Raw genomic sequence first — 14,479 nt, 5'->3', positions numbered from 1 at the left:
CTGCACACTTCTCTGCCAAAGCCATTGTCTCTCAGTCCACTGCTTTCACCCGCTGAGCCTATGGGACTGCAGACCGCACTCTCTTTATCATCTCTCTCTCTCTTTATCTCACTCTTTATCACTCCCTCTCTATCTCTCTCTTCATATGTGGCTGGCTAGATTGCCGCGCCAACACCAGATAGGCCCAGAACTTTTAGCTCTTTCCCCTAGTCATTTGTCAAAACAATTATGGAAATGAATTCTGACTCAGCCCTCATCGCTCGTGAGAAACTTCACAAGCTGGGGCCCTTTCATTCCCATAGAATGCCTTTCATTGAGGGTATTAAAAGATTAATATTATGTTTATAATGGGAATTGAGCTGGGATCCTGCTGCATAGGCCTTTTATCTCCTTTGAAAGCTTGCCATGCGATTGAGATATGGCACAGCAGTAGAGGTCACAATAGCAAACAAGAAATGCCTGTTGGTTTAGTATTTTCTTGAATAAACCTTTGATTAAAATGTTGTCCTACCTGGCTGGGAACAATGTATTGCATCTGCTCTTATTTGATGGAGAGCTGTAACGGACAGTCGTACGAGTGATGCCAATAGGAGTCGGTTTAAAAATGAACATTTTCTGAACATTTGAACATATTAAAAACACAGGCAAGTTGGCAACACGTTTAAGAGATGCACAGTCCTCCCCCGGTTATTCACCCTGGTATATAAAATATGGATACAATTCTCTGAAAAGGGCATTTTATTTTCCATTTCTACTCTATCTTCTTATGACAGGCGTTTTCAGAAGTATTAAAGTGATGAATTATTGACTAGGTTTATCTGGTGACAAAACAAATAGCCTTATTCCGTAGGGCAGCAGCCTGGAGCCAGCACCCTGGATCAGTAGAGGGGAGGGAGGATTAAGATTAGGGGGAATTTCTCATGGCTTTTGAACTGTAAATGTAAAACGTATTTCCCCCCCTAAATTCTGTGTGACCAGAAAATCACTTTGTATTCAGATTATCCAGGCTTTCAGTTGGAAGTCATTTTTGGGATTTAAAGGTCAGCCACTCACTTAACTGTCAATCATCTGTCTCATAAGTTTTTTTTTTTTTTATTGTTGCAGGAAGTCAAAGTAATGATAAACCTTCAAGGTATCCCTTTTAGTTTGAGGACAATGCTAACACATCCCCACACAGTTTTAACTTTCTTACTGGTGAACATTTACTTTGATCTCCAGCACCCGCTCAAACAATCCATTGGATGTGTGTTTGTTCTATGCTGTCCTTTCTCAACCGTCATACTGATGCTCTCTTTGCCTCCCCAAGGTGATCTACGCTCTGAACACCAAGAACGACGAGCACGAGGCGGCCATCCAGACACTGAAGGAGGCTCACGAGGAGGAGGTGCAGCAGATCCTGTCCGAGACACGGGAAAAGATCATGCAGTACAAGAGTAAGATCAGCGATGAGATGGACCTTAAGCAGCGCATCCAGTCGCTCGAGGAGTCCATGGAGCTGCACGAGCGCATGAAGCGCCAGGCCCTCGCCGAGTTCGAGACCTACCGGCAGCGTGTGGAGGACATGCAGCTCTGCACTGAGGCCCAGCACACACAGCGTGTTGTCACCATGTCCCGCGAGGTGGAGGAGATGCGGCACTCGTTCGAGGAGAAGCTGCGCTCTTTCGGCACGGCGCAGGCCCAGTTTGAGCAGGAGAAGAAGCTGGCCCTGGAGGAGCTAAAGGCCAACCATCGGCAGGAGGTGTCGGAGCTGCTTCGCAGCCACCAAAGCCAGAACCAGAACCACAGCAAGGACCAGGAGAAACTGGGCCAGCTGCACAAGGTGGAGGTGGAGTCCCTGTCAGAGCGTGTGGAGGAGGTGAAGGGGGACAAGAAGAGGCTGGTGGAGGAGTACGAGGCCAAGCTCAACAAGGCCCAAGCCTTCTACGAGCGCGAGCTGGAGGCCATGAAGCGTACGCAGCAGCTCACCGCAGATAACCTGCAGGCCTGGAAGAAGACTGAGGCGGAGCTGCGGAGGGAGTTCCACATGCAGGAGGCAGCGCTGCAGAAGACCCTGGGGAAGCTGCGCTCCGAGCTGCAGAGGGTGCAGGAGGAGGCCCGGGAACATAGGGAGAAGTCCCACAAACTGCAGGCCTCGCTCACTGCAGCCGAGAGCAATATCAAGGTAAGAGAGCCTGTGGAGATACCCAACTGTGGCTTAAACATCCTAATGAAAGAGCCCAAAGCTATTAGTCTTAAAGAGATACATGAGTGAACTTCATAGTAGAGCATATGTAGCATTGATGTTAAATTATCACTGTAATCTTTAAACCCTGTAATCCTTAAACCCAGAAAGCAGTTAATATCTTAATCCTGAAAATCCCATTGTGGTTTAATAGTCATTTAATGAAATGATTAGAAGTTAAAATCAAACTTTGAAGTGCGCAGGATTAAAAAAGTGTAATCCACAGTTTGATCTAAATTTAAGGGTCCATTTAAATTGCCATAATTAGACCTCTTCATCATTCACACTCTCCTAATGTTTAATCATTTTGATTTTACCAAAAATGCCCCTACCTAGAATGCTCCTCCTACCTAGGGTTACACGATATGGGAAATGTTTTTATCAAATATTGCTGTTGCGATTTGATGTGCGATATAGATTTAAAACAGTTGGAATCATATAATTAAGCAATAAGGCATGAGAACCCAGGGGATTATTGTGTGAAAACTCCCAACTAAGGGCTGTTTTTAGGATGAGGTTATCACACGATAATCCTGGGTTCGAGGGCCGTATTGCTTTTATAAAATGTTTGGTAATATATTTAAAATATTAACACGTTTTCATTTCATTTTAATGAGTACATTTGTTTTATTTCATCCTTCCAGCAGACTATATAGTCCGGGCAAAAAAAACAGTTCTTAGTTCTGAAGTTGCTAACCAAACAGGCTGGTCGTTAATTCTATTCTCATGTTTTCATCTGTTGTTCATTCTATTCATTCCATGTTGCTATGCTACACAAATCATTGGCATGTAGCTAACTGGCAGAGGTTCAATGATGATGAGAGACAACGATGACGAGATAAATAATTTATAAATAAGCAACAGCCAGCTGATTGTTCAATAAAATATTGCTCGGCTAACGTTACTTCTCCTTTGCTAGCTAGCTAGCCAACTAAAGCTAACACACTATGCACATCAAGCAGCTGAAATAGCAGCAAACTATGTGCACTTTGTTTTACCTTTGGATATATCCAAAGGAATTGCAAAAGAAACTTTCTCATGATTCTGATGAATGAATTCGCCTGGCTCAGAGAAGCTGTCAGTCTCGTCACATTCATATGTGTGGCACGGTGGAGATTACAAAAATAACTTTGCTTTGACTCAGGGAGGAATGTACCCTATAACACTGGTTATTACAGATATTCCCTTTCAGTTAGCCAAAGGCCTAGTCTCTGTAACATGTATTGCTGGATCTTTGTTAGCTACTTTCTCTGAATGTATTTTAATGGATAGCTCCCAGGAGCTCTTCCAGTCAGTTTAGTATGGGACGGGTGCTCAGGTGTGACACGATGATATCAGTCATGCCGCCACAATTTGATTTTTCATTAAGGGAAACAAAACAAACTGTGAGGGTGATTAAAGCGTGTCCTCTCCACCTAAACAGCTCATCACACACACACACCAGCAACTGCTCATCAGGGAAATCATACCACACGGACCAATCAGAATGCATCCCCTCTCTTACTCCTGACAAGATGTTTATTTTACTTTAGCTAGCATGGTTAGTCTCTCTACAAAACATGCAGATGTTATTTAAAATCAAATGCTTACTTACAAGCCCTTAACCAACAATGAAGTTCAAGAACTAAAGTTAAGAAAAGATTTACGAAATAATATACTAAAGTAAAAAATGTATTAAAAAGTAACACAAAATTACATAATAATAAAAAGGCTATATACAGGGGGTACCGGTACCGAGTCAATGTCCATGGGTACAGGTTAGTCGAGGTAATTTGTAGGGGGGGGGGGGGGTCTGAATATAAATAGTCCTTGTGGCTATTTGATTAAATGTTCAGCAGTCTTATGGCTTGGGGGTAGAAGCTGTTAAGGAGCCTTTTGGACCTAGACTTGGCGCTCCAGTACCGCTTGCCGTGCGGTAGCAGAGAAAACAGTCTATGACTTGCGTGACTGGAGTCTTTGATCATTTTTGGGGTCTTCCTCTGACACCACCTAGTATATAGGTCCTGGATGTCAGGAAGCTTGGCCCCAGTGATTGGGCCGTACGTGCTCCCCTCTGTAGCGCCTTCTGGTTGGATGCTGAGGAGTTACCATACCAGGCGGTGATGCAACCGGTCATGATCAGTCCATGATCAACTCTCTTGTCTTGCTCATGTTGAGGGAGAGGTTGTTGTCCAGGCATCACACTGCCAGGTCTCATCGTTGTCGGTGATCACTGTTGTGACGTCAGCACACTTGTGTTGGAGTCGTGCTTGGCCACTCAGTCGTGGGTGAACAGGGAGTACAGGAGGGGACTAAGCACACACCCCTGAGGGGCCCCGGTATCTGTAAGGATAGATATAAACCGGGCCTTATGAGGGAATGTGGCACCTAAGGCCTAAGATACTTTGCAACTCCAAATTGATATTTGGCAAGATTTCTGTGAGTTGCACCGAGGCATTCTTAAATTGAATATCATATTTCAGCTTGAGGACATATAGTCCCAAAATCAAAAACAAGTACTCCCCACACCGATCCTCCAGAAAAAGGTTTACATTTTAAATTGACATCTTAGTTATTTAGCAGATGCTCTTATCCAGAGCGACTTACAGGAGCCATTAGGGTTAAGTGCCTTGTTTAAAGGGATACTATGGGTTTTTGGCAATGAGGCCTTTTATCTACTTCCCCAAAGTCAGATATACAAATGGTATCCATGAGTTCGTGTCTTTCTCCAGTATGAAGTAAGTAAAAAGTAGTTTTGCGAGCCAATGCTAACTAACTTTAGCACAATAAATGGAAGTTTATGGGTATCTATTAGCATGCTACGTTAGTCTACTACCTTAGCTCCCTTCATACTGAATACAGAGACATATAAAATGGCGAATTACATAAAAGGCCTCAATGCCAAAATATTCCTTTTAAGGGCACATCAACGGATTGTTTTTCATCTAGTTGGTTTAAGGATTCAAACCAGCGACCTTTCGGTTACTGGCCTAATTCTCTTAACCTCTAGGCTACAATACCTCCCTGCTTCCTACTGCCCCACCAGACAAGTCAATATATGTACATATGCATTAGAACTCCACTTCCATATGGACTATATTCCCATGGGAAATGTAAATCTAAGTGACTATTTCATGGCCAGTCCTTGAGAACAGTAGAGTGAAGTGGCTAGTTTCTCGAGCACTACATCTCTACAGAGAGAGTGAAAATGCAGGAAAGAAAAAAAGAGAGCGATGGAGAGAAAGTTAAATGATTATTAGAGCATATGAGTGAGTGAGTCGTGTATATATACTGTTTCATTGTTCTGGCAGAGAGAATGAACACAGGTCAGGAAGTTGACCCTGTGTTATGCGAGTCTGTGCCTCAGGAGGGTAGGCTAACCTGTGCTCTGTGTGTCTCTGTCTATGCTCCAGGAGTTGAGCAAACAGCTGGACGAGGTGACGCAGGATGCCGAGATCGTGGAGATTCGACAGAAGGAGGCGGAGTGTGAGCTGGAGGCCACCAGAGATCGTGTGCAGCAGCAGGCCACAGAGATCCTCCTCAAAGCCAGTGAGTTAGCATGCCACCCTCCTCCCAAGCCTTTTTATCCTACACTCTACGCTATCCTTCTCTTCCCCTCTTCTTCCCTCCTTTCTCTGTTACAACATGAACAACACTAATTAACCACAATTTGAATAATGACCCACACCATTCTTAGTCCAAACTTGATTTCCCCCAACGTTTAAGTCTATGTACAGTTGAAGTCGGAAGTTTACATACACCTAAGTCAAATACATTTACATTTAAACAGTTTTTCACAATTCCTGACATTTATTCCTAGTAAATATTCCCTGTCTTAGGTCAGTTAGGATCACCACTTTATTTTAAGAATGTGAAATGTCAAAATAATAGTAGAGAGAATGATTTATTTCAGCTTTTATTTCTTTCATCACATTCCCAATGGGTCAGAAGTTTACATACACTCAATTAGTATTTGGTAGCATTGCCTTTAAATGGTTTAACCTCTAGCGTCGAGCAATCCCCTATCCGGGAGCGTAATCATAGCCTCAAGCTCATTAGCATAACGCAACGTTAACTATTCATGAAAATCGCAAATGAAATTAAATAAATATATTGGCTCACAAGCTTAGCCTTTTGTTAACAACACTGTCATCTCAGATTTTCAAAATATGCTTTTCAACCATAGCTACACAAGCATTTGTGTAAGAGTATTGATAGCGAGCATAGCATTAAGCCTAGCATTCAGCAGGAAACATTTTCACAAAAACAAGAAAAGCATTCAAATAAAATAATTTACCTTTGAAGAACTTCGGATGTTTTCAATGAGGAGACTCTCAGTTCGATAGCAAATGTTCAGTTTTTCAAAAATATTATTTGTGTAGGAGAAATCGCTCTGTTTTGTTCACGTTTGGCTAAGAAAACCCCCGAAAATTCAGTCATTACAACGCCGAACTTTTTTCCAAATTAACTCTATAATATCGACAGAAACATAGCAAATGTTGTTTTGAATCAATCCTCAAGGTGTTTTTCACATATCTATTCGATGATAAATCATTCATGGCAGTTGCCCTTCTCCTCTGAACCTAATGGAAAAGTGGACGCAGCTGGAGATTGCGCAATAATTTCGACGGAGGACACCAATCGGACACCTGGTAAATGTAGTCTCTTATGGTCAATCTTCCAATGATATGCCTACAAATACGTCACAATGCTGCAGACACCTTGGCGAAACCTGTAGCATTAGTTCTGGGGCACTCACAGACAATATCTTTGCAGTTTTGGAAACGTCAGAGTGTTTTCTTTCCAAAGCTGTCAATTATATGCATAGTCGAGCATCTTTTCGTGAGAAAATATCTTGTTTAAAACGGGAACGTTTTTTTATCCAAAAATTAAAAGAGCGCCCCCTACATCGAAGAAGTTAACTTGGGTCAACCGTTTCGGGTAGCCTTCCACAAGCTTCCCACAATAGGGTGAATTTTGGTCCATTCCTCCTGACAGAGCTGGTGTAACTGAATCAGGTTTGTAGGCCTCTTTGCTCACACACACTTTTTCAGTTCTGCTCACACATTTTCTATAGGATTGAGGTCAGGGCTTTGTGATGGGCACTCCAATACCATGACTTTGTTGTCCTTAAGCCATTTTGCCACAACTTTGGAAGTATGCTTGGGGTCATTGTCCATTGGGAAGACCCATTTGCGACCAAGCTTTAACTTCCTGACTGATGTCTTGAGATGTTTCTTCAATATATCCACATAATTTTACTCCCTCTTGATGCCATCCATTTTGTGAAGTACTGCACCAAAGCACCCCAACAACATGATGCTGCCACCACATGGTGTTTTTCAGCTTTCCATCCAGCTTCCCATCTCATCAGACATTTCTCCTAAAAGTACGATCTTTGTCCCCATGTGCAGTTGAATACCGTAGTCTGTTTTTGTTGTTGTTTTACCCCCTTTTTTCTCCCAATTTCATTGTATCCAATAAAAAAAATATTTAAAAAATCTCATTTATTTATATAGCCCTTCGTACATCAGCTAATATCTCAAATTGCTGTACAGAATCCCAGCCTAAAACCCCAAACTGCAAGCAATGCAGGAGTAGAAACACGATGGCTAGGAAAAAGTCCCTAGAAAGGCTAAAAGCTAGGAAGAAACCTAGAGAGGAACCAGGCTATGTGGGTTGGCCAGTCCTCTTCTGGCTGTGCCGGGTGGAGATTATAACAGAACATGGCCAAGATGTTCAAATGTTCATAAATGACCAGCAATCATCGCTGGAACTCCCATACGGACTCGGGAGAGGCAAAGGTCGAGAGCCACGAGTCCTCCGAAACACATCACAAGACACCCCAACCAAACCGCACTGCTTCTTGACACAATGCACATCCAACCCGGAAGCCAGCCGCACCAATGTGTCAGAGGAAACACCGTACACCAGGCGACCTGGTCAGCGTGCACTGCGCCCCGCCCGCCACAGGAGTTGCTTGTGCGCAAAGATATCCCTGCCGGCCAAACTCTCCATAACCTGGACGACGCTGGGCCAATTGTGCGCAGCCCCATGGGCCTCCCGGTCGCGGCCGGCTGCGACAGAGCCTGGGCTCGAACCCAGAATCTCTGGTGGCACCCAGGAGGCCCAGTCTTTTTTTATGGTGGTTTTGGAGCAGTGGCTTCTTCCTTGCTTAGCGGCTTTCAGGTTGTGTTTATATAGGACTTGTTTTACTGTGGATATAGATACTTTTGTACCGGTTTCCTCCAGCATCTTCACAAGGTTCTTTGCTCTTGTTCTGGATTTGATTTGCACTTTTTGCACCAAAGTACATTCATCTCTAGGAGACAGAACCCTTCTCCTTCCTGAGCGGTATGAGGGCTGCATGGTCCCATGGTGTTTATACTTGCGTACTATTGTTTATACAGATGAAAGTGGTAACTTCAGGCGTTTGGAAATTGCTCCCAAGGATGAACCAAGACCTTTTTCTGAGGTCTTGGCTGATATCTTTTGATTTGTCCGTGATGTCAAGCAAACAGGCACTGAGTTTGAAGGTAGGCCTTGAAATACATCCACAGGTACACCTCCAATTGACTCAAATGATGTCAATTAGCCTATCAGAAGCTTCTGAAGCCATGACATAATTTTCTGGAATTTTCCACGCTGTTTAAAGGCACAGTAAAGTTCCACTGGATTTGTGATCCAGTAAATTATAAGTGAAATAATCTGTCTGTCAACAGTTGTTGGAAAAATGACTTGTCATGCACGGAGTAGATGTCCGACTTGCCAAAACTATAGTTTGTTAACAAGAAATTTGTGGAGTGGTTGAAAAACAAGTTTTATTGACTCCAACCTACGTGTATGTACATTTTTGACTTCAAATGTATATATCAACAACTTCAAGTCATGAAATATTAAAATAATGTTGGTTAAAAAAGTCTTTGCACCAGTTTGCATCAGATATTTTCACAGGTTCACAGGCTCAAACATTTACATTACATTTAAGTCATTTAGCAGACGCTCTTATCCAGAGCGACTTACAAATTGGTGAATTCACCTTCTGACATCCAGTGGAACAGCCACTTTACAATAGTGCATCTAAATCATTAAGGGGGAGGGGGGTGGTGAGAAGGATTACTTATCCTATCCTAGGTATTCCTTGAAGAGGTGGGGTTTCAGGCGGAAAGTGGTGATTGACTCCGCTGTCCTGGCGTGTGAGGGAGTTTTTTCCACCATTGGGGGGCCAGAAAACAGTTTTGACTGGGCTGAGCGGGAACTGTACTTCCTCAATGGTAGGGAGGCGAGCAGGCCAGAGGTGGATGAACGCAGTGCCCTTGCTTGGGTGTAGGGCCTGATCAGAGCCTGGAGGTACTGCGGTGCTGTTCCCCTCACAGCTCCGTAAAGCACCATGGTCTTGTAGCGGATGCGAAACTGGAAGCCAGTGGAGAGAGCGGAGGAGCGGGGTGACGTGAGAGAACTTGGGAAGGTTGAACACCAGACGGGCTGCGGCGTTCTGGATGAGTTGTAGGGGTTTAATGGCACAGGCAGGGAGCCCAGCCAACAGCGAGTTGCAGTAATCCAGACGGGAGATGACAAGTGCCTGGATTAGGACCTAGGCAGGGTTTCTCGGATGTTGTAGAGCATGAACCTACAGGAACGGGCCAGCCATGATGTTGGTTGAGAACGACAGGGTGTTGTCCAGGATCACGCCAAGGTTCTTAGCGCTCTGGGAGGAGGACACAATGGAGTTGTCAACCGTGATGGCGAGATCATGGAACGGGCAGTCCTTCCCCGGGAGGAAGAGCAGCTTTCTTGCCGAGGTTCAGCTTGAGGTGGTGATCCGTCATCCACACTGATATGTCTGTCAGACATGCAGAGATGCGAGCCACCTGGTCATCAGAAGGGGGAAAGGAGAAGATTAATTGTGTGTCTCTGCATAGCAATGATAGGAGAGACCATGTGAGGTTATGACAGAGCCAAGTGACTTGGTGTATAGCGAGAATAGGAGAGGGCCTAGAACAGAGCCCTGGGGACACCAGTGGTGAGAGCGCGTGGCGAGGAGACAGATTCTCGCCACGCCACCTGGTAGGAGCGACCTGTCAGGTAGGACGCAATCCAAGCGTGGGCCGCGCCGTATGCCCAACTCGGAGAGGGTGGAGAGGAGGATCTGATGGTTCACAGTATCGAAGGCAGCCGATAGGTCTAGAAGGATGAGAGCAGAGGAGAGAGAGTTAGCTTTAGCAGTGCGGAGCGCCTCCGTGATGCAGAGAAGAGCAGTCTCAGTTGAATGACTAGTCTTGAAACCTGACTGATTTGGATCAAGAAGGTCATTCTGAGAGAGATAGCGGGAGAGCTGGCCAAGGACGGCATTCAAGAGTTTTGGAGAGAAAAGAAAGAAGGGATACTGGTCTGTAGTTGTTGACATCGGAGGGATCGAGTGTAGGTTTTTTCAGAAGGGGTGCAACTCTCGCTTCGGAAGGGACGTAGCCAGCGGTCAGGGATGAGTTGATGAGCGAGGTGAGGTACCCCGGAAATGGTCTGGAGAAGAGAGGAGGGGATAGGGTCGAGCGGGCAGGTTGTTGGGCGGCCGGCCGTCACAAGAAGCGAGATTTCATCTGGAGAGAGAGGGGAGAAAGAGGTCAGAGCACAGGGTAGGGCAGTGTGAGCAGAACCAGCGGTGTCGTTTGACTTAGCAAACGAGGATCGGATGTCGTCGACCTTCTTTTCAAAATGGTTGACGAAGTCATCTGCAGAGAGGGAGGAGGGGGGGAGGAGGATTCAGGAGGGAGGAGAAGGTGGCAAAGAGCTTCCTAGGGTTAGAGGCAGATGCTTGGAATTTAGAGTGGTAGAAAGTGGCTTTAGCAGCAGAGACAGAGGAGGAAAATGTAGAGAGGAGGGAGTGAAAGGATGCCAGGTCCGCAGGGAGGCGAGTTTTCCTCCATTTCCGCTATGCCCGGAGCTCTGTTCTGTGAGCTTGAGTCATCGAGCCACGGAGCGGGAGGGGAGGACCGAGCCGGCCTGGAGGATAGGGGACATAGAGAGTCAAAGGATGCAGAAAGGGAAGAGAGGAGGGTTGAGGAGGCAGAATCAGGAGAAAGGTTGGAGAAGGTATGAGCAGAGGGAAGAGATGATAGGATGGAAGAGGAAAGAGTAGCGGGGGAGAGAGAGCGAAGGTTGGGACGGCGCGATACCATCCGAGTAGGGGCAGTGTGGGAAGTGTTGGATGAGAGCGAGAGGGAAAAGGATACAAGGTAGTGGTCGGAGACTTGGAGGGAGTTGCAGTGAGGTTAGTGGAAGAACAGCATCTAGTAAAGATGAGGTCGAGCGTATTGCCTGCCTTGTGAGTAGGGGGAAGGTGAGAGGGTGAGGTCAAAAGAGGAGAGGAGTGGAAAGAAGGAGGCAGAGAGGAATGAGTCAAAGGTAGACAGGTTAAAGTCCCCAGGACTGTGAGAGGTGAGCCGTCCTCAGGAAAGGAGCTTATCAAGGCATCAAGCTCATTGATGAACTCTCCGAGGGAACCTGGAGGGCGATAAATGATAAGGATGTTAAGCTTGAAAGGGCTGGTAACTGTGACAGCATGGAATTCAAAGGAGGCGATAGATAGATGGGTAAGGGGAGAGAGAGAGAATGACCAAGAGATGAGGATCCCACCACCCCGCTGACCAGAAGCTCTCGGGGTGTGCGAGAACACGTGGGCGGACGAAGAGAGAGCAGTAGGAGTAGCAGTGTTATCTGTGGTGATCCATGTTTCCGTCAGTGCCAGGAAGTCGAGGGACTGGAGGGAGGCATAGGCTGAGATGAACTCTGCCTTGTTGGCCGCAGATCGGCACCAGAGGCTACCGGAGACCAGGAACTCCACGTGGGTCGTGCGCGCTGGGACCACCAGATTAGGGTGGCCGCGGCCACGCTTTGTATGGTCTGCGGACCGAAGTGTAGATGCGAGCTGCTTTGGAACCGGAATCATGCTATTCCAAACCTTAGGCTTCCAGCTATTCTCAATTATGTGTCAAACCTACTGTATATAGGCTTCCAGCTATTCTCAATTATGTGTCACGCAACTCTTTCCTTTTCACTGGTATGATACATTCCCAGTGGATGGCAGAATGAACCAAAACCCAGATAGACGTTTTTAATTCATTCTGGAGGTAGGTAGCTCCAGCTTCAGCTAGTGTACCTGTTGACAGGAGATTGTGCTGTGACAAGTGACTGTTGCCGGTATCCTGGCAACAGAGGTCCAGTGTGCTCTGCAGCCTAGCCCCAGCTCTGCTCCGAGACCTCTTCACCCCCCCCCCCCCACGGCTCTGGATGTACCCTGATGGGGAGAGGGCTTACATAGACCTCCTCACCTAGCTCTTACCTAGCCCTGCAACATCTGTTGTGGTTCAAATGCCTGTCATACCGTGGTCAAGGTATACATCAAGGACAGAGAGAAAAAAACTTGTTTGCCTTTGTGTCTGGAATTTTCTGTGGTGCCTGTTGTGTAGCTGTGTAGTACTGTATATATCTGCAGCCCCATGTTTGGCATCAGACACAGAGAGGCTGCTGCTGCTGCTGAAAACACTCACCTCTTAGCTGTTGGAGAAACACTTAGAATATTAGCATCACGGCTACTTGGGCTAATCTGAACTGCTGTAACATAACTGTTTAATGGTGAAATGGTGTATCCCTGCATTGATGGTAGTCATGAGCCCAAGGAGGTGAAAGCCGTGTTCAAATTAATTACGCCTAGTTTAAGGCGTGCTGCACTTTTCACGGTCTATACTGCAGCCAGCCCTGCTGTATACACACAGCCATGCCTGTGTGACCTCATTTGATTATTAGTGATGCCTTGCTGCATCAATATTTCATCTGGCAATGAAATACTGGCTCACCGAAACGTCAATGTTTAAACAGTACATTGACCCAGGGCAACTCTCTATGGTGTTACAGGTAATGTCATTCTAATAGCCCTATCTGGCTGGACTGTTTGTCACTGTGTTCTCTCTCTTCATCTCTCTATTCATCTCTCTCTTTATCTCTCTCTCTCTTCCTCTCCTCTGCAGGTCACATTGGCAGCCTGCAAGCCACTCAGATGAACCACGAGGCAGCCATCCGGGACCTGGAGTCTGAGAAGTCTCGTCTGAAGGACAAAGTGGTACGTCTAGATGAGGAACGCGGGGCCCTGCAGAACAAGTCCCAAGCACTGGACGACAGGCAGAGGCAACAGATTCTCTCCCTGGAGAAGGTGAGCCTTCAGGGGTGTGGAGGGAACTATCTTTCTGCCACTGGAGCCTGGAGTTGTCTGAGGACAGACTCTTATTCTGTACCAGCTCCTCTAAACACTCCTCACTGCTTTACTGGCCATCAGCTGCTGCAGGGCCTAAATCCACCCCTCCATGTTTAATTCACTACTAGTGCTGAGCTATTAGTGTTTTGTGAGGTTGGTTTGACTATTAATAAATAATCACGGTTTTCGATTTGTGTTTCAATAAAAAACAAACATTAAATGCGTTATTAAATAATGACATTAAAATTATTTTAGAGGTTCCCTCAACCATCACCTGCCTTCTTCCTGACAGTGGGTTGAATGCTGTAACAACACAGAATTAAACTACACTGCTCAAAAAAATAAAGGGAACACTAAAATAACACATCCTAGATCAGAATTAATTAAATATTCTTATTAAATACTTTTTTCTTTACATAGTTGAATGTGCTGACAACAAAATCACACAAAAATGATCAATGGAAATCAAATTTATCAACCCATGGAGGTCTGGATTTGGAGTCACACTCAAAATGAAAGTGGAAAACCACACTACAGGCTGATCCAACTTTGATGTGATGTCCTTAAAACAAGTCAAAATGAGGCTCAGTAGTGTGTGTGGCCTCCACGTGCCTGTATGACCTCCCTACAACACCTGGGCATGCTCCTGATGAGGTGGTGGATGGTTTTCTGAGGGATCTCCTCCCAGACCTGGACTAAAGCATCCACCAACTTCTGGACAGTCTGTGGTGCAACGTGGCGTTGGTGGATGGAGCGAGACATGATGTTCCAGATGTGCTCAATTGGATTAAGGTCTGGGGAACGGGTGGGTCAGTCCATAGCATCAATGCCTTCCTCTTGCAGGAACTGCTGACACACTCCAGCCACATGAGGGCCAACCGCACCAGCATATGGTCTCACAAGGGGTCTGGGGATCTCATCTCGGTACCTAATGGCAGTCAGGCTACCTCTGGCGAGCACATGGAGGGCTATGCGGCCCCCCAAAGAAATGCCACCCCACACCATGACTGACCCACCGCCAAACCGGTCAT

General features: G+C 45.9%; 1 protein-coding gene across 6 annotated transcripts in view; it reads left to right on the top strand.

Moving 5' to 3' along the window:
* Positions 1 to 14,479, top strand: part of LOC135505999 (protein FAM184A-like) — a 116,918-nt gene that overhangs the window by 47,001 nt on the left and 55,438 nt on the right. For all 6 annotated transcript variants that reach the window (XM_064925323.1, XM_064925326.1, XM_064925324.1 and 3 more), the window contains 3 exons: positions 1,307 to 2,161; positions 5,614 to 5,749; positions 13,225 to 13,406. In XM_064925323.1, the coding sequence (XP_064781395.1) occupies positions 1,307 to 2,161; positions 5,614 to 5,749; positions 13,225 to 13,406 (1,173 nt within the window). The remainder of the gene's footprint in view (positions 1 to 1,306; positions 2,162 to 5,613; positions 5,750 to 13,224; positions 13,407 to 14,479) is intronic.

The sequence above is a fragment of the Oncorhynchus masou genome, chromosome 19, assembly GCF_036934945.1.
Source record: "Oncorhynchus masou masou isolate Uvic2021 chromosome 19, UVic_Omas_1.1, whole genome shotgun sequence".
Classification (NCBI taxonomy): domain Eukaryota; kingdom Metazoa; phylum Chordata; class Actinopteri; order Salmoniformes; family Salmonidae; genus Oncorhynchus; species Oncorhynchus masou.
The sequence above is the reverse complement of the archived record's forward strand: the minus strand, read 5'-3'. Positions and strand labels throughout refer to the sequence as shown.